The sequence below is a fragment of the Thermobia domestica genome, chromosome 4 (assembly GCF_964235325.1).
Source record: "Thermobia domestica chromosome 4, izTheDome1.hap1.1, whole genome shotgun sequence".
Lineage (NCBI taxonomy): Eukaryota > Metazoa > Arthropoda > Insecta > Zygentoma > Lepismatidae > Thermobia > Thermobia domestica.
This window is the reverse complement of record NC_137457.1, coordinates 5,481,164-5,501,852: the sequence shown is the minus strand read 5'-3', so window position 1 is coordinate 5,501,852 and position 20,689 is coordinate 5,481,164. Positions and strand designations below refer to the sequence as shown.

General features: G+C 37.6%; 1 protein-coding gene across 6 annotated transcripts in view; it reads left to right on the top strand.

Annotated features, from left to right (window-relative positions):
- Positions 1-20,689, top strand: part of LOC145683688 (uncharacterized) — a 165,089-nt gene that overhangs the window by 122,763 nt on the left and 21,637 nt on the right. For all 6 annotated transcript variants that reach the window (XM_081755044.1, XM_081755047.1, XM_081755046.1 and 3 more), the window contains one exon: positions 17,537-17,690. In XM_081755044.1, coding sequence (XP_081611170.1) covers positions 17,537-17,690 — 154 coding nt within the window. The remainder of the gene's footprint in view (positions 1-17,536; positions 17,691-20,689) is intronic.

The following is a 20,689-nucleotide window of genomic DNA, read 5'->3' as shown; positions in this document are numbered from 1 at the left end:
AAAGATACAACGAACATTCCCAGAGAGCAGATTAACCACAAAGGTGCATGGACATAGTCATCTGGTAGTTAATCGCCGTTTCATCCTCTGATAAACCTATCTAATTAGTACGAGGTTACCTACATTTTAAGCGTTAATGTATCACTTCCACGCTGTTGGTAAGCTACGAGTATGTTCCAAATGCAATGGTACGTGTCAGCTACAATTTGGTACAGAAAATATTCAATCCCTCTGTACGTTCATTCAACCAGTCTTGTACTTCATTTTTTACGTAATAGGTGCTGCGTATGTTGACAGACGTAATTGCTGAATTATACAATCCTTTACAGACAATGTTTATTTGAGACATGAGAATTCCCTGGTAGAGTAAAGGCTGCGGCTTCAGTATCTTATTTACTCCTGAAATACAGCCATGCGTTAGGATACAGGTACGCGATCATGGACCAAAGATAACTCATTAAACGGCCTCAGATTGAATCAGATCCATATTTACGGTATAGCACTGGGTCCAATCTCTGGTGCAAACCAACCTCTTTCCTCCAACCTCTTTCATAAATGTAGTATCATGTATTCATTTCGCCAGGTCCGAGGGGCACGACTTAGTTGCCCACTTCGAAGGTTGGTTGTAAGCCACCTAACCTTTCTCGGTAAGAAGAATGTTCTCATAAGTATTTTACCTACCTCGATGAGGCAATGATGGGGTTAAACTAGAAAATAAGATTGCATGCGTTAGTTGTCATTTGGAAATTGGCCAAAACCTTCATTCCCCGATAGATTGATGCTATGATTTTGCATTTGTACTATGTGGATCCTGGCTAAAGTACAGGATATAACGTGAATACGCGATTCCCGAGCTCTGATCTCGCTTTTGAATTCAACATACAGCTTCAATATAGGAAGGCTAGGCGTTAACCGACCGAAGTCGCCACACCTCCTTTCTCATTAATTCATCATTTCTAATTACTGTATAGACATTTTGTACTTCGAAGACTTTCCTTGAAACAACAAAAACTTTATCAAAATCCAATACTTCCACTTGGTGCTGATTGCCACAGCCAATTTTTTTGGTGATTGCCGCAACTGGTGCTGATTCCAAATATCAAGGTGCTGACAGCCAGGAGCATGAAAGAAAGTGGCTAGCCGTGACATTGCGGACCGCCAAGAGCATGAAAGAAACGAGATGAACCTTAGCATTCACATTTAATCCATATTTTCAGACGACTGTGATACGAACTTTGTTATTTGCTTCCTTAGTACGCGTAGTCCAGCTCACTGGTTTCAGTGCAAAAGTTGTCAAGTAAAACACAAAAGATAACAAAGATCATTAGAAAAATGCCTCTAATACATACTGATTTAGATTACTCTAATTTATGTATGTAGTTCGAACCTCGAAGACATTTTCTCAAGTCACCATATCGTATCGCAAATCTTGTAGAAGTACTTGAATTCTCTCGTCAACTTTTTTGTAGGATAACTTAGGTTCTTCAATATTGTGAAAAGATGTGGAGAGTTCTTGGAAAATGCATTGTTTAACCGTTGTTGCCATGCTTCCACATCACTGTTAGTGCAGTTCGAAGTCCTCGCAGTTTGTGCAGTTTGATGATGTCATCCTTCCACACCATTGTTCTTTCAGTTCGAAGTCTTCATACGAATGTTAGGGTTCTCTAAATATTACTGCGTGAAGTAATTATTCAAAGATTCAAACTTTTCTTCACGTGGGACTACTCAATAATAAGGAACGAACTATCAACAGCAAATTCAATAGATATAAGTGCTAACGATGTACACTTACGGATGTGGAGGCAAACTTCTTCATACAGCTGGTAGTCGCTCATTAAAATTATATCCTGCACTTTCTGCCAAATGTTTGCCTAAATTGAAAGTTACAAATATATACCTTCAATTTAGAAACTTTAATGCATTGATAGCTGTAATCGAGAAGTCCACTTTGAGCACACTAGGATCGTGTTGTTGGCACCAATTTCTAACAAGCACATAGAAGTCTCTGTATTTACGACCAGTTTTGTCAGGAAGCAGTGCATACAAAATTGTTACAATTGATGTGTTCTAACTTGAACTCCCTATGACAGTACGAACTGTGTACAGTTTAGCAAATTGTTTAGAGCTGCTCTTGAAATGTCTATACTACGCGGTGGTAACTTCTACACCCCGACTCAAGATATCTGTTTCGACTCGACAAAACCCTGCCCCCAGTGGGACACTAGCGACAATCCTTCGACTCGTCGCTATATTGAAGATCGACGTTTACCCGTAAGTGGGCCACTAGTTGTTTGCGACGTTTAAGGCATAGGGTAGGTCCACGTCTCATATAGTCTCGCTGCTGAAACGGAAGTAAAATTCAAAATCAACTCAACTCAACAAAAAATATAGTCTTTCGCATCATATATCCATATATGCTTACCATGCGCTTTATAATAATTGCTAAAAGCTTGTTTAGTATATCAAGCGCTTAGAGCACAGGGAATCAGGGCACTCAGGGCAGGGCGCTCAGAGCACTCGAAAAAAGTGGGAATACAATACCCCAGTACATCAACTATTTATTGATTTTAGAAAGGCGTACGACTCGGTTAGGAGAGAAACATTATACAACGTTCTTACAGAACTTGGAATACCGAGAAAGCTAATTAGATTAATTAAGATATGTTTAAGTGAATCCCAAAGTAAAGTCCGGGTAGGAAAATTTTTGTCCGCGAGCTTTCACGTCGAAAATGGCCTGAAACAAGGAGATGCGTTATCACCATTATTATTTAACTTCGTTCTGGAATACGCTATAAGGAAAATCAAAGATAGCAACCAGGGCCTAGCGTTGAACGGTATTCACCAGGTTATGGCATATGTTGATGTAAATTTAATAGGGGATGATAGGAGAACAATAGAAAGAAATGCAGAGATTTTATTAAACGCTTGCAGGGACATGAGTTTAGAAATAAATGCAGAGAAAACTAAATACATGGAAGTGCGTCGGGACCGGAATACAGTAAATTATGGATGCGTTAAAATATTAAATAATACTTTTGATAAAGTGCATAGTTTCAAATATCTAGGATCAATATTAACAGAGGAAAATCATATTCACGAAGAAATTAAATGTCGACTAAAAGCAGGGAATTCGTGTTACGTACTATTCGGTTCAAAATCTCTTGTTGTCGCGAATTCTGTCGAGGAATTTGAAGCTTAAAATATACAAAACGATAGTTGTGCCTGTTGTTCTGTATGGCTGCGAAACATGGTCACTTACTCTGAGGGAAGAACATAGACTGAAGGTATTTGAGAACAAGATCCTAAGACCAATATTCGGACCCAAGAGGAACGGGAATGGGGAATGGGGAATGGCGGAAACTTCATAATGAGGAACTACATAAGTTATATGGTTTACCCAACATCGTTAGGGTCGTCAAGTCTAGAAGGCTTAGGTGGGCGGGTCATGTAGCTAGAATGGAAGAAAGTAGAAACGCTTTCAAAGTCTTGACTGGAAGACCAATCGGAAAACGACCATTAGGAAGACCTAGGCGCAGATGGGATGACAATATTAAGATGGATCTCGCAGAGATTGGAATACAAAGTAGAAACTGGATCCAATTAGCTAAGGATAGAAGTCAGTGGAGAGCTTTTGTGAACACGGCATTGAACCTCCGGGTTCCATAGGCCATAGGGTTAGTTGGTTAGTTAGAGCACAGGGCAATCAACACATAAAGTTGTGAGAAAAATAGACATAAATTTTGTAATGTAAGCTTTTGTATGTTCGTCTACTTACCTTGATTCAAATTTCCTCCGTTTTTCCACTGATAAGTATTGACAATTCAAAAAGGAAATAATTAGACGATGATAATTTAATTTAAATTCATCGTAATTTATCACACGACAATAGTTAGAATTTGACAACCTGGTTTTATTACAAATATAAAGCCTTTACTCGGTTGGAGAAGAGTCCATCGATCGTGTGTCAGAGTTGATAACGATGCGTTTTGGTGGGTCAGTGGTTCATGGTGGGTGGTGGGTCGGGAGTGGTTCATGGTGGGTAGTGGGTCAGAGTGGTCCACGGTGGGTGGTGGATCATGAGTCAGAGTGGCTCACGATGGGTGGTGGGTCAATGAGTCATGCGTTTTCATTGACCCACGCCATCACGGATCAAATCTGTAAAACCAAACCAAACAAAGAGCAATATTTATACACAAAACGCTCAAGATCTTAGCTGTTCATGACATTACTATTGCATGATCCGAATAGCTCTAGTATATCCACAAATCATTATTTGTCATATTTTATCGAAATACGTCATGACTTTTCAGACAATCTGATATTTTAACTGTTGTTAATACGCAAAGGTCATTGATCTCATCACTTATTCCTTTACTCTTTTATGTTCATAAAAACCTTTAGGGTACTTCCCGTAGATATAGAAAGGTGAAATGTAGTATCCAGGCTTGGTGGCAAATGAAAAGCAACAGGATAATATTCCCCTCTCCCAAACAACCTAAATTATTCAACAACAAGACTTGAAATACAATCAGAAAATTCATAAAATATAAAATATGTAGCCAAGTCTCGAATTTGCAATAATAATAATAATAATAATAATAATAATAATAATAATAATAATAATAATAATAATAATAATAATAATAATAATAATAATAATAATAATAAAGAAATAACAAAATCAATTACATGAACAAAACCTTCAAATTAAGAGAAAATGATTGCCACGACGCAGGTCCGTAACTTGTGGGGGGCAAGGGTACCGCTGCTCCCCAGGTAAGTCCTCGCCGTTCGAGGGGGGGCCATTTTAAGACAACATTTTCTTACTCCATATAAGACACGAACATGAATTTATAAGTGAAGCATCAAACAGGTTCACTACATTACATAAACAGAACAGCACACAAAAGGTAAATAAAACAAAAATGAGTGTGGGCCCATTTCAGTAAAAAATGTCCACTATTAGGGGATCTAGAACTAATATATAATCGTATATTATTGTCAAATTTGTCAATATTGCCATAACTAACGACCCTGCAAACCTTGATGTGCGGGAGGGCCTACAGTCTCCGAGGGCCCATAAAGAGAAAGAGAAGGGTGTAAAGAGGGAACCTAAGAATTAGGAAAGCGGCTTTTTCTACGATGCGCAAATATGCGGATTAATGCTTGCCTCCTCCCAAGAAAAAGTCTAAGTTACGGAGCTGCCACGATGGGATTCGAACTCGTATCTCTGCCATACGAGTTTCATAATTTGCCAATCTACCACAAATTCTCCATACAAAGATAAAGGAATAAACTAGTAGTTACGGAAGATAAAAATAGAACTTTCTTTTTCTACAAGTGTTTATGCAATTCAAAGAATACAAAAATAATGTCTGCCGCAGGCACGTAGCCAAGGGGTGGGTCCGGGGGTCCTGATCTACCCCCTTTCGAGACTAGAAATGAAAAAAAAAAACAAATTAAAGAAAATGAAACAATAATGAAACGAGAAAAAGAAGAATCAGCGTTTAAAATATAAAGCTACATCAAGCGTTTGGTTACTCTTTCTTATGAGGAGCTTCTTGTGAGGGAAACAGGGGGATGTCAATTTAAAAATGGGCATTATTGTAACGGAATAATAAGAGCCTGGCAACATAGATTCCAGTGACACTTGTTAAAGAAATTTTGCGGCATCATTAATCCATTGCGCGGTAGGATGTTTTCACTGCGAAAGAGATCCCGTTGTTATCTTTAACGGAATTAAACGAAGACAAGAAAAAGAAGAAGAAAAGACAAGAAGAAGCGAGTTCGAAAGACCAAGGAAGACTATATATTTTTCAATTTTTTTATATCCTTTTACTCGAGATTTCTTCTAGTTTGTTACTAAAATACTTACTAACATATCCTCATTTTATTGTCCTACCAAACCAATATGGGTGCGTTGTCAGTGAAATAGTTTAGATTGATCGAAGGTCAAAAAGTGGAAGAAGAAAGGATGTGTAGAATGTAAAGAGGGTGCAACAGTGACTGATACTTGTAAGAAACATATTCATTTGTAGTTCGTGCACATTCCGCCTGTAGCGCTACTGTGGCACAACGTATATTGTAACTGTATAACTCTTGTACACCTCTTGTAGGTCTATTGGCGTAAGTGACGACCGAAACTATGTTGTCAGCACTGACTGCGATAAGACAATTCTGTACTACCAGACGTAAATTGTTTCTATGTATGTACAACATACAAGGTAGTTGCAACTACGCGTACTAAATGTAAAATCTCTTAAGTCCAATTTTGTGTCCCATACAAAAATAAATTAGTATTTACACTTCATATGTCATAATTTGTTTCATGAGTTTAGCTTCTACATGTCCACCCTCTCTCAAAACGAGAGGCTACTTCGTTGATAAACATTCTGACTAGCAGATTACATGTTCCAATCTACGCATGGAATGTATTAGAGAAAATCTGAAGCTGAAGAGTTTGGTATCTTTATAGATGTTTTCACAAAACACACACACACACACACACACACACATATATATATATATATATATATATATATATATATATATATATATATATATATATATATATATATATATATATATATATATAATATATATATATATATAGTGTTTCAAACAACACCGACATCGTTTGGGAGGTGATTCCTGACATCAAGATAAGACAAAAAGTATAGACCAAGCTGGGTGCAGAAGTGCTTCCTCTCGGAGTTAAACGCTGGCAAAAACATAAAATGAACTTTAAAGGTCCATAGCTCAATACGTATGAGACCTACCTTAGTCGGGTCAAGACTTCACTCAGGAACTAATATGTGCCCTATGCAAATATCCAAGTTTCAGAATTCTGTGGTACTTCCGCAACATTTTTTATAGAGGTAGTTGGTGAGTACTTCAAATTATTTGCCCGTAGCCAAACTCCTTCTGTATATGGGTGTAAGGAGGATGGAGGAAGTAAGCGGTCATTATACGCACCTGTAGCAGTTGAAGTGGAGTTGTAGTGAATAAAAGAGCTCGCGTTAAGTACGTTCAGAGAGATGAAAATATATAATTACAGGTAAATTCCTCATACTTATATTACAATAAGTACAACTTTCTGATCGTACGAATGTCTTACCTGTGCTCGTGACGCCGAATTGCAAATTTTCGGAACTTTTGCTCTAAAATTGTGTTTCCTCCTAAAATAAAATAAAAAAGAGACGTACTGTGGCAAATGCTTTTAAGAAAAATGCGAAAAATGTATTTCTTTTTTATTAGATCTATAATATCTATCTCCTATTTCATTCAGCTCGGTCTACTTCTTCCTGCGCTCCTTCCGTCCATGTTTCAATGATTGGAAAGGGAACTTTTGCATCTACATGCTTGTTTCAACAGAAAATAAAAGCATTTTTTCTTTTATTTTATACATGTTGTCCTTTAACGCAGTTTCCTTACAATTGTGTATATACTTTAGATATTTGTAAAATATGCTCATAACTAAATTTAGTATGTTCGTAATCGTAGGTTTGGAAAGAGGTGAGCCACAAAGAACTTTTTTGTTTTCATTAAAATAGCAAACACGTATTCCTTTGCTTTTTATATATATACAATATCAATGCACAATTTTATTTAAGTTCGTGTACTTCTTCTTTCCTTTCAGGCGTCGACTTTCAAAATTTTGGTTGGAAATTCTGCCATGATGATTTAATTGTCCTGGTCTTGATTTGCTCATTGGTTTCTTTTACTTCTTCATCTGTGTAGCTTGATGTAGGTATATATACTTGGATTATCGTCATATTCCTCGATTCGGTTGCTACCTTCAGCATTACTATCCTTTCCTTGTATTACTGCCTATAACTTTCTGTCCTATCTTCTTATTCAAGACAAAACCGACTCCTGCTGTACCGTTCAGAGCTCCTGAGCAAATCATTCTGAATTCCGCGCCCCACATGTCTCCTCCATCAGGCCATCTAACTTCGCTGATTCCCTGGATATCTATGTTCATGCGTTCCATGTATTTGTTCGTGTTTTCCAGTTTGTCACAGTGTAACAGCGATTGCTCATTCCAGGTTCCTCTCCTGCAGGGGCTTCGTTTGATGACGACCGAGGAGGTCCTGCTTTGTTTCCCTCCACTGCTGAGGACGACCGTCTGTGAAACAGTAGTGTGGTATTCCTTAATATTACATTCTCTTGTTTCTCTTTCCATATTGTTTTCTAGGGACTGAGTAAAGTGGCAATGTCCCAGGTCCTTCCATCTCGCAGTGAAAGAGCCATAGAGGACATCCTGTCCCTGCCTGTTTTTATCCACATCTCAGAATTGCCGATGTCAATCATCTTCAGCCTTAGTGTGATAATGGTAGAGCTGCTGCCCACTACCATAATATCTCTCTTGGTCTGGCTCCTACCCCTAAAGGCCTCTCCGTCATGGGAAGCAATCTGATAGTGAAACTATCTCCGGCATAGCTCTTGGGATCATTAGAGTGCGCAAGAACCCCCACAGCCCCAAATTAGAGATATTGAGGGAGAGAGGTATTGATGTAATTTTACTGGACTATTAGTAGTCTAATAAAATTACATAAAAAACGGGCCTAACCTAGACATTTAGAATAAAAAGATGAGACCTTCTGGAATTTGTTCGTGATCTCTTCCTCATTAACCTTCAGAAAATCCCCCCGAAAAAATCCTGTTGCAGGTTTTATGCCATTTTGAATAAATAGTCCGCCATCTTGGACTTCTCATATACACTTAATTTATGCCACATACTCTTAACTAATTAACGTAAGAGGATCATTCATTCTTTATTATACTTCTAATATTACAGGCAATATAACAAGTAATTATCACTTTTCACTGAGCAAGTACTTTTGCATAACTTTAGGATAAAGTGAAAAATTGGGATCTGTACAAGGGGACATATTCTTTCATTGCCTCATACAACTGAACAGAATAGAAATATGAAAAAGGCATTGAACAAAAGTTGTTGGAATTTTCATAAGCTTTAAAACGATGCATATATTGTCATTTTATACAATGTCAGAGATGCGTAATGAAGCTTCAAACGTCATCGGACTGCGCACAATTTCTGTAGAAAGATATGAATTAATTATTTAAGATGAAGAAAAACATATTTAGTGATTTGAGACAGCTTTTCATTGCAATTTCCGGTAATTATCAATAGGTTTGGAAGTTCAGCTAGTTTAATAAATAGTTCGTAACCAGTGGCGTCGGCACGGGGTACTCAAGAACCCTGAAAGTAGACTTTCGCACTATTTTTCTGTATGTAGGTCTATGTGGCCATTGAAATTAGTGTTTGCGATAAACGTTTGAAAAATGAGATAATATGTAATAACATGTAATAAAAATATCATATTTGAATATAATTTCGTCTTATACTAGCTATGACTACATACTAGCAAATAAGGGTGGTTATGAAGCTATGGGGACATTTTGTGACTTTTGTTTATTCAGGCTCTAGAAAGGCATTTCACAACAAGCGAACAAAAGCGATGGTTTTAGAGCGATAAACCTTGTAAACTGAATCCTGTTTTCTGCGTCTGAATGGAAAGAGTACCTTAAGTCATACACCGCTTTAGAAAGGAGAGGTGGAGAAGAGGGGGGAGTTGGGTTGAATAGCGGAAGTAACTAGTCGATGAGAAGTGTATTTCGGAATGCATAAGTACACGGTGCAAGAGTTTGTTCCTAAGTTGGACTTAAACTTTTTGTAACATTTTCTATGCTTCGAACTGTACCGTAAATAATCACCTGGAGATGCAGATACATTATTCATTTTAATCGCAATAAATCTTGCAAAATCTGGCCCAACAGTAATAGTGAGAAAAGATTCAGATATTTTGTTTCTGATGGTAGCAAACGCAACAGCTCACAAGTAAAGGGTCCAAATTGATGAATCGAGTTGCGGGATGAGACATAGTGCGTCTTATAAAGGATGTGAAAATATTTGTATGTGCAAAGTTATAGCGGCTGAGCACCATAAGAAACGGAGGGAGAGGGAGTCAAAGTTCCTGGGAGAAGGCCTATGCTATGTTATAGAAATACATCAAATAAAGTGTTGAGTCGTAAAAATAGTGAAAGGTGGATGATGTAAACAGTAGTAGTTGCACATATTGGCTAAAGAAGAATGGACAGAGTAGATCATGAACCTGCGCTGCCAACTTGAAATCCGCCATTTTCAAATCTGTGATAGTTTTGAAATGGAAAGGTAGTCATGTGATATATCAATTAGGGCCCACATGTTCTCAAAAAGTCAATTAAGGACTTTGGTGATCGTTATCTGTAATTATTAGAAAGATTTAGGATCATCTTTACAGTTATTTACAAAAATTTAGGAGACTGATACTCGTATGTTGAAAGTGTGAATTATTACGAAAATACATTCGACTGCAGTAGCACACTTTTCATCCAGATATCACATGCTACGCTCGTCCCAAGTTACTTTTGCTTACGAAGGTGGACAAAGAAAGTTGAGTGAAAATATAGCAAGTTGTGAAAGAAAAAAATGTAGTCTACATACAGTACGTTATAATTGCATTCCAATCTATCAGATTTTATTGTGTTATGGTCTATATTAGTAAGTACGTGATTTAACAAATGGTAGCTATATAAACTAAATATATATTGTTTTCGACCAAAAGCGAAAAACAAAGCGGAAACGGTTCTTCCAGACCGGAACAGTTCTCTTCGGAAGTAATGTCATAAATAATAATTTACTAATATACACATTGGATATCAAATTTCAATGTTAGTTTTCTTGGCTTGTAGATATGATTAACTTAAATTTGTTTTCGTGATAATCCAAAGCTTCATCCTACTAGTATCAGGCTCCTAGATTTTCGTAAATAGGCCTAACTATAAAGTTATTCCTAAATCTTCAAATAAGTACACATAATGATCACTAAAGTTCATAATTGACTTTTTGAGAACATGCTGGCCCTAATTGATATATCACATGACTACCTTTCCATTTAAAAAATATCAGAGATTTCAAAATGGCGGATTTCAAGGTGGCGGTAAAGTTCATGATCTACTCTGCCCATTCTTATTTTGCCAATATGTGAAACTACTACTGTTTGTATTGTCTATCTTTCACTAGTTTTACGTCTCAACACTTTATTTGATGTATTTCTATAACATAGCATAGGCCTTATCTACCAACTTTGACCCCCCCCCTCCGTTTCTTATGGCGCTCAGCCGCTATAACTTTGCACATACACTTGAGCAATCTGCTCCAGACGATGTGCTAAAGTTTGTAGCATGCAACTGCCAGACGAACTGCTGAAACAATTGTGAGAGCAAAAGAAGAGGGCTAGATTGTACATCATTTTGTGGGCAGTGTAGTAGACACAGATGTGGTAATAGCATTACTTTAATTGAAGATGCAGATGAATGAAGTGATGATGAAGCTGTCATTAAAACCAACTTCTTTGAGAAGGAAGTTAACGAAAACTGTCGACATTCAACTGCATACCGCCATCGAGAAAAGTAATTCTCAAAGTACACTGGTATATTTAGAACTTTTCTTTAAGTTCATTTATAATCGCAAGGATTTTTACGGTTACATATACACTGATAAGCAGTTGTATTAGAGACAGCAGGACAGTTGCAAAATCCGCTCTACATATGCTTCACCATTGCATGCGAATGAAATGTATCGCGAGGGTACTGCTGCCGTGTACTTCCTCTCTCGGTATCTTTGTCAGTGCAGTTTGTGATGGGCAAGAGGAAGGAACCGAGTGCACTTGACCGTGATAAAATCGTAGAGCCAAAGGGCTGGGCGGCTCGATTTCGGAAGTGGTTCCTGCACTCGGATATTCAAAGGCAGCTGTCAAGGGTGTATCGTGATTACCTGGCCTCCGGTAAAACCGCACCCACACGGGCAAACTGCCGCGGTCAGAGGCGTGTCGACGACAGGGATAGATGCCGAGTGGCTTGCATCGTAACAGCCGATAGACAGACTACAGTGCGTCAAATCGCGGAGAGGTTCAACGCAGGACAACAACATCGTGTAAGCAGCTACACAATTCGCAATCGCCTGCTCACCATGGGGCACAGAAGCAATCAGCCTACGCGAGTATCCCTTCTAAGCGCACAACACAGCAAATAATGTCTAGCATGATCAAAGGAACACTGCCTTTGGACCATGGAAATATGGGAAAAGGTTGCCTGGACAGTTTCACATTGGTACATGCCGATGAACTGGTACGGTTGCGTCTCCAAACACAAGAAGAAATGGATCAATAATGACAGCAGGGAACTGTGCAGGCTGCTGGTGGCGATATTCTCATCTGGGGCATGTTTGCTTGGACTGAAATGGGTCCTATAACACGTTTATCATAGTCTCTCACAGGTAAACGCTACCGCTATATCCTGAATGACCGTACCATGTCATTTGCTCGGCTGCTACATCCAGGTGGGGACCTAATCTTGCAGCAGAACAAAGCGCCGACCCACCGATCTAGGAATGCAGGAAATTGGTTTGATGAGTAGTCCTCTGACATGGCAATACAGTCATTGGACCCCAATCCGATCTAACACATCTGGGACGCCATGGAACGACGCCTTCGGTTGTGAACCCTCTTGAAACTAACCTGTAAGCTCTGTGGGAGACTTTGCAGCAGATAGGAATTGAGATTCCATAACAACACTTCAGACGCCTCGTGGAATCTATGTCGTGGCGTATAACCTTCGTTATCAAAGCAAAAAGTGGTGTTACGCGTTATTAGATAGGTGTCTGTAATTCAATTGGTAATCAGTGTATATTGTCCTCCCTTTTATAACTACAATACTTTTAATTTAGCAGTTTAATAGATGCGCAGAAGAATAAAAGCACAATTATAAAAGGTAGTACGTGTAGTGAACTGATGAAAATCATGAAACAGGATATGATGGTATTAGCTGTAAATCGGATACAAAATGCATCTCAAATTATTCCAGTAAGGATATTTTACTTCATTTTTATAAATTAATCCATTGTCTAAATCAGCATTAGTATTTATTCTTAAATTTCATTTTGAATCACTAATAGATAAAACCTTAAGATGCACTGAACTTTTGGTAACGCCAAAGCTGAGAATGAGACCACTTATTATATAACCTATAATATTAGAAGTATAAAAAAGAAAGAATGATATTTTTACTTTATTGGCTTAAGAACCATATGGCGAACTACGTGCTAGGGAAAACTTCAAGGTGGCGTAATGCTTATTTAAAATGGGGGAAACCAGCAATTACAGTTTTGGGACTGTTTTAGTAATATATCAATACATATAACATATTCTAACAGGTTTAATCTTTTTTTAAAATTAAGTTTGATGGATTTATTGTAAAAGGTGGAAAACCCACAACTGGATATTTTTTTTGCAGAATAACACCAGTAAAATACATTTCAATACAGTTCATCTTCTTTTTGAAACGTTTATCTCAAACACTAATTTCAATGGACACATAGACCTAACTAAAACTAACTCTATGGCCTATGGAACCCGGAGGTTTAATGACGCGTTCACAAAAGCTCTCCACTGACTTCTATCCTTAGCTAGCTGCATCCAGTTTCTACTTTGTATTCCAAACTCTGCGAGATCCATCTTAACATTGTCTTCCCATCTGCGCCTAGGTCTTCCTAATGGTCGTTTTCCGATTGGTCTTCTTGTCAAGACTTTGAAAGCGTTTCTATTTTCTTCCATTCTAGCTACATGACCCGCCCACCTAAGCCTCCTACACTTCACGACCCTAACAATGTTGGGTAAACCATATAAATTATGTAGTAACACGAATTCCCTGCTTTTAGTCGACATTTAATTTCTTCGTGAATATGATTTTCCTCTGTTAATATTGATCCTAGGTATTTGAAACTATCCACTTTATCAAAAGTATTATTTAATATTTTAACGCACCCATAATTTGCTGTATTCCCCGACGCACTTCCATGTATTTAGTTTTCTCTGCATTTACTTCTAAACCCATGTCCCTGCAAGCTTTTAATATGATTTCGCAATTTCTTTCTATTGTTTTCCTATCATTCCCTATTAAATTTACATCATCAGCATATGCCATAACCTGGTGAATACCGCTCAACTCTAAACCCTGGTTGCTATCTTTGATTTTCCTTATAGCGTATTCCAGAACGAAGTTAACTAATAATGGCGACAACGCATCTCCTTGTTTCAGGCCATTTTCGACGTGAAAGCTCGTGGAGAAAAATTTTCCTACCCGGACTTTACTTTGGGATTCATTTAAACATATCTTAATTAATCTTATTAGCTTTCTCGGTATTCCAAGTTCTGTAAGAACATTGTATAATGTTTCCCTCCTAAACGAGTCCGCTTTTCTAAAATCAATAAATAGTTAATGTACCGGGGTATTTATTCTCACTTTTTCTCGAGTATTTGGCGAATGGTAAATATTTGGTCGACAGTTGATCGATTTCGTCTAAATCCGCACTGATAATCTCCAATAATTTCATCTGCGTATGAGGTCAGTCTTACTAATAGAATATTTGAAAGGATTTTATAGGATGCTGACAGAAGAGAAATGCCTCGATAATTATTACAGTCAGTTTTGTCGAATTTCTTGTGAATTGGAACAATGATTGATTCTTTCCACTCTTGTGGCAATTCTTCCTTGTTCCAGATAAGGAGAATGAGTTTGTGTATCTTGTTTCACAATTTTTCTCCTCCAGCTAAAATTAACTCAGCCGGAATTTCATCTACACCCGGAGATTGTGTTTCTTTAATTTCTTTATAGCAGTTTCTACTTCTATTCGGTTAGGTTCTGGAATATACGGTTCTGCGGTGTGTATCTCCTTTTCTCCACGCACACTAGTGTTCGGTTGCGTGTTAACCAAATCGTCAAAGAAATCTTTCCATCTATTTAAGATGCTATCCGTGTCAGTGAGAACTGTACTGTCAGATTTCTTTAATATAAAAGCACGAGGTTGATAGCCTTTCTTAAATTCGTTGATTCCCTTATAAATATCCCGGATGTTTTTATTTTTACTACTATCTTTAAGTTCCTTAATTTTAGCTTTCAGAAAATCGCGTTTCTTTGTTCTAAAAGTTTTGGAAGTTTCCCGCCTGATATCTGCGAAATTTTGTGTAGTTATTTAATTCGGATTTTGTAGCCAGCGTAATTTTGCCTGTTTTCTCTTCTCTGCTAGTTTTATGCATTCCTGGTCGAACCATGGTTTGTTCCTATGTATTTCCGCGTGTCCCAATTTTTCTTTTGCTGAAATTTTAATGCTATCTCTAATTTCAATCCAGGTATCCTCAACACTAGTGCACTGCGAATCTTCTAAAGCCGAGAATCTATTCGAAACTTCAATCTGGTATTCTTCTCTTACCTGGCTCTCTTCTAATTTCTTTAAATTGAATCTCTCCGTTTTCGGACAATGAATATTACCTTTATTCAACGACAACCTCTCTCGTATTATCGCTGCTACCAGGTAGTGATCGGTGTCACAATCAACCCCTCTAAACGACCGGACATCAGTTATGCTAGATTGCCTTCTTCTATCTACTAAAACGTGATCAATTTGATTATGTGTTTTCCCGTCTGGTGATGTCCAAGTGTATTTAAGAATGTCGCGATGTGGGAATTTTGTACTCTTCACGATTAGGTTTTTGGATGTTGCAAAATTTACGAGTCTAACACCGTTGTCATCTCTTTCCTTATGCAGAATTTCGTTCCCTATAATCGGTTTCAAAATATCATCTCGTCCTACCTTCGCATTGAAATCCCCTAATAGAATCTTCATATGGTATCGCTGGAGATGGTCAAATATCCGTTCCACTTCTTCGTAAAAACTATCTTTTATATCGTCACCCTTATCTTCAGTTGGACCATGTACATTTAAAACAATAATATCACACCACCGTCCCTTGAGAGTAATAAAAGAATGTCTGTCAGTAACAAATTCAACCCGTTTAATTGCTGGTAATATACGTTTATGAACGAAAAACCCTGTTCCTAACTGGTGATTTTTGTTTCCTTCCCCGTAAAAGAACGTAAAATTTCCGGAATTCTCAGATCCATTTCCTTCCCACCTAACTTCATGAACTCCTACTACGTCCATTCTGTATTTCTCTAACTCACTCGTTACGGATTTTAACGTACCTGCCCTATAAAGACTCCTAATATTCCATGTTCTAAATCTCATGTCCATTTTCTTTTGCTGAGGTCGTGCCAAGTTATCAGTCCTTGTCCGAGGCTTTTGTGAATATTTCTGAACAAGTGCTTTTTTTTTCTTTTTTTTACAGGATGAGGTTGTTGGCCCTACCCAAACCCCCAAGCTGGAGGACCACTCCTAGTCGGCTGTCCGCGACTGCTTATTCAGTATATTTGCAGCTAACCTCTATATCTAGAGTCCTTCTCCTCGATCCGCAACCTGAGGACGCTCTATGCCGTGGTGACAGGAACCCACGTTTTACGGGACACATAGACCTACATACAGAAAAATAGTGCGAAAGTCTATTTTCAGGGTTCTTGAGTACCCCGTGCCGGCGCCACTGGTTACGAACTATTTATTAAACTAGCTGAACTTCCAAACCTGTTGATACTTACCCGAAATTGCAATGAAAAGCCGCCTCAAATCATTAAATATGTTTTTCTTCATGTTAAATGATTAATTCACATGTTTCAACAGAAAATGTGCGCAGTTCCATGACGTTTCAAGCTTCATTGCGCATCTCTGACATAGTATATAGTGACAATATATACATCGTTTTAAAGCTGATGAAAATTCCAACAACTTTTATTTCAGTCCTTTTTCACATATCTACTTTGTTCAGTTGTATGAGGCAATGAAAAGAATATGTCTCCTCATACACATCACAATTTTTACTTTATCCTAAGGTCATACAAAAATTTTTACTCAGATAAAATGTGATAATTACTTGTTATATTGCCTGTAATATTATAAGTATAATAAAGAATGAGTGATTCTTCTACGTTAATTAGTTAAGAGTTGTGTGGAATAAATTAAGTGCATGTGAGAAATCCAAGATGGCAGACGATTTATTCAAAATGGCGGAAAACCCTCAACTGGATTTTTTGGATTTTCTGGACATTAACGAGGAAGAGATCATGAACAAATTCCAGAAGGTCCCATCTTTTTATATTAAATGTCTACCTCATACCTTATTTAGACTGCGCTATGCAATTAAATTATATTTTTGCTGATTTCATTATTAAAGTGAGCTGATTTAATTTGAGATAAATGTTAATTCACCAATTTTATTCCTACGTATCGAGCACAATTTTATGTATTTCATCTCAATAGTACCTTATTTGTCCTTTTCAATAATTATCATAAACGTTAAATATTTCGTATAAATTTATTTGAAAGAAGGGTATTTCAATTATTGGACGGAAAGTTGGTTAATATGCAATAAATAAAAAAATACTACAAATTACAGATACAACTATGGTTAACTAACTTATTAGGCCCGTAGTATAGACTAGAGATTTAAGAATTTGATTTTATACAATTAAATAATTTCTACATATATGTATTTTTTAATAAATTGTTTAACTTTGATAACAGGAAAACATTAAATTGCTTGCCTCTAGCAGCGTGGTACTTGGTCTTTCACTGATATGGATGGTGTGTGAAATCTTTATGACTCTAATCTGGTTATTTAAGTCAGGTTTGGTTAAACAAGGATTTGGATTTCTCTTCTTTTTCCTTTTGGTGTTGGGTAAGATATTTGCTTAACTCATTATTTGTGCTTATTCACAGTGTTTGTGTTTAAAACTAGGTATGGGCAAAACCGGTTTTTATAAAAAAACCGGAAACCGTTTTCTAAAAAACTGACACCCGAAAAACCGAGATTTCGGTTTCCTCCTAAACTGGTTCGGCCTTCACCGAAACCGGTTTCGGTTTTTTCCATAAACCCGGTTCGGTTTTTCACCGAAGCTTGTTTCGGTGAAAACTTTTGGAAAATACATAAAACTATTTATGTGGGAACGGAATGGGTTTCTGTCCAGAAATAGAATCAATTTTGGAAAAGGATCGGAACCGGTTTTGGAGAAAAACAAACCGGTTTTGGAGAAAACCAAAACCAGTTTCGGTGGATAAACCGAACCGGTGTTTGGAGGAAACCGAAACTAGTTTCGGTGGAAAACTGGTTTTATGAAAAGTTTTAAAAACCTGTTTCTGCTTTCCTAAAAACCGAAAAAAAAAATCAGTTTTTGTGCCCACCATTATAAAAAAATCTCTACTGAATGGAAAAATGTGAGGGCAGTGCATTAATTGAAATTAGAGTTTTTGACGAGTACGAAATCATTCTGTATACAAATCCTCAAAAATAAATTCTTTATTGACATATAATGTGGCTTAATTATTAAAATACTCATCATGGAATTTTTGTGATTCCGATCTCACGACAAAACTGTAGGTTTACCTTTCATTAACTCTTGATGCTAAAATGTATGTAAAATGTTAAGTCAACCAACAGACTTGTTCAACTGTATTTAACCATGTCTGAATTTTCTCCACGACGTAAAATTGCAAACCCCATTTCGCAGGTTGTTTTTGATCCATGACTAAGTTTGATATTGAAAGCTCTATAACTTTTAAATTTCTTTAGACAGACTTGGTAGAAGTAAGAGAGAGATTTTGTCGAAGTGAAGTCTGTAGTTTCAAGAAAATTAAAATAATACTTTTTCCTTCATTTAGGAAATATAGAGCAAAATAGTCACAACAATTGTGTTGAACTGAAATCAAAAATCATTAGCGTTTTCATTGTTATAACATCTCTAGCGTTAACAAATAGACATTTTACTTAGTATTGGTCACTAAATGTAAGAAAAAAATAATAAAACAATTATAAATTTCTTAGTACCCTTTGCTAAATCCTTATTACCGTCGTATTGGCAGTTTAACAACGCATGACGCTGATTTTAGTATTCCAAAACGGGCCAGTGAGATTCGCAACGATTTATATCTGCAAACGCCAACCGTGACTATTCCGTAGTTGTCTGACCAAGAAATCGTGAAAATTAGAATTACTCACTCTAGGATGCTAAAACATTGAAAACCACTCTCAATAGGTAATATTTTATTTACAAATTAGATCAAAGTTGTGATTTAAATTTTATGTATACTGTTTCCTAACCTACAAAGGTTAATTGTAGATGCTATAGTTCTTAAACATAATAATGAAAATAACTGTGAGTCTTAGAAATTATAGTAAACTATTCAAACGTTCTTGAATAGCCACAAATATCACAATTTTCTAACTGGATGGAGGAAACGAAGAAACAGTTGATTTGTATGGGATACAATTTTTGTAGATCACGTGGTTGGAATATCCGACCACCGTCGGCTCCGTAGGAATCTATGAGTCTTGGACGTGAGATGTGAGTCAAAGTATCAAGACGAGGAATACGAAGCGTATCCGGAAAGTAAGTACCGTTTCGCATTCCAGCCGCTGTTGCGCTGCAATCAGCGTTCCGCGCATGTGCGCTAGTTGTCCTTCTTTGCCTGCTCTCAATTGTTGCTATTTTGGTTGCTCTGCGTAGTGTTGTCTGCTTAGAGAGCAAGTTTAAAATGTCTAAGACAATTGACAATCCCGCCGACTGTGAGATTCGTTCGGTAATTCGATTTTTAAACGCAAAGAATGTGAAACCGGCAGAAATTCATCGTCAAATTAAAGTTGTTTACGGTGAAAACGCAATGACTGATGAAATGGTGAGAAAGTAAGTAAGGATGTTTAATGAGGGTCGAACTAATATCCACGATGAGCCCCGGAGTGGTCGGCCTTCTGTTGTCAACGATGACTTGGCAAGGAAAATCGATGAAAAAATCCGTGTGAACTGACGTTTCACTATGACAGCGCTTTCAGGCGAATTCCCGACGAAGTGAAACTCGCCGTGCAGCAAAGGTTCTCATCATTGGCTGCATATAGTGTCAAACTCACTGGCGGCATCGTTCTATGAGGAAGGAGTAGATAAGTTGATCCACTGCTACGACAAGTGCCTCAACAACGGTGGAAACTATGTGGAAAAGTAGTGTAAGATACACTCTTTCTTGTGACAATACTTTTCTCTCTTAAATATGATTACTATATATTTTTTCCAAAACCGCACTTACTTTCCAAATACGCCTTGTATTTTGAATATAGCATATTCTAATATCCTATGTGATTTTGTAAACAAACAATTCCACGCATCAATGTTTACAAACACCACCACGTGGTTCGGCAAGAGTATCTCACACCAGATGGATCTACAGTCCGATGCAGACGGCAGCTTCTGGCCCCTCCCACGGAGCAGCAGACTACATCGGAGCAGCAGAGACACCGCCACCCAAGGAACCCTATAAAGTGGATGGACGAAGACAACTCGATACCAGTTTTCTGGTGACTCTCCTCTAGTCTGCTACGGGACTTTTGGAGTAACTTAACCACAGGTCTCTAGTCTGCTACGGGACTACGCCTATCCTATCTCCTGGATTAGCCTGATACGGGGCTCTGTCTGGGAAACCTAACGTCAGCCGCTTAGCCTGCTGTTGTCCACTTAGAAAGCCTCTGCTTGCTACGGAGCATTGGTTCCTTAATTCCCCTCTGCTTAGCCTGCTACGCGGCTCTGTGGAGATCCTGTCTGCGACCTTACGGTCAAAGACTACCTATTTCTAACCTTTTATATTAGAGAGATTATATTGGATAGTATTTTCTAAAAATACTTTTATAGTGGA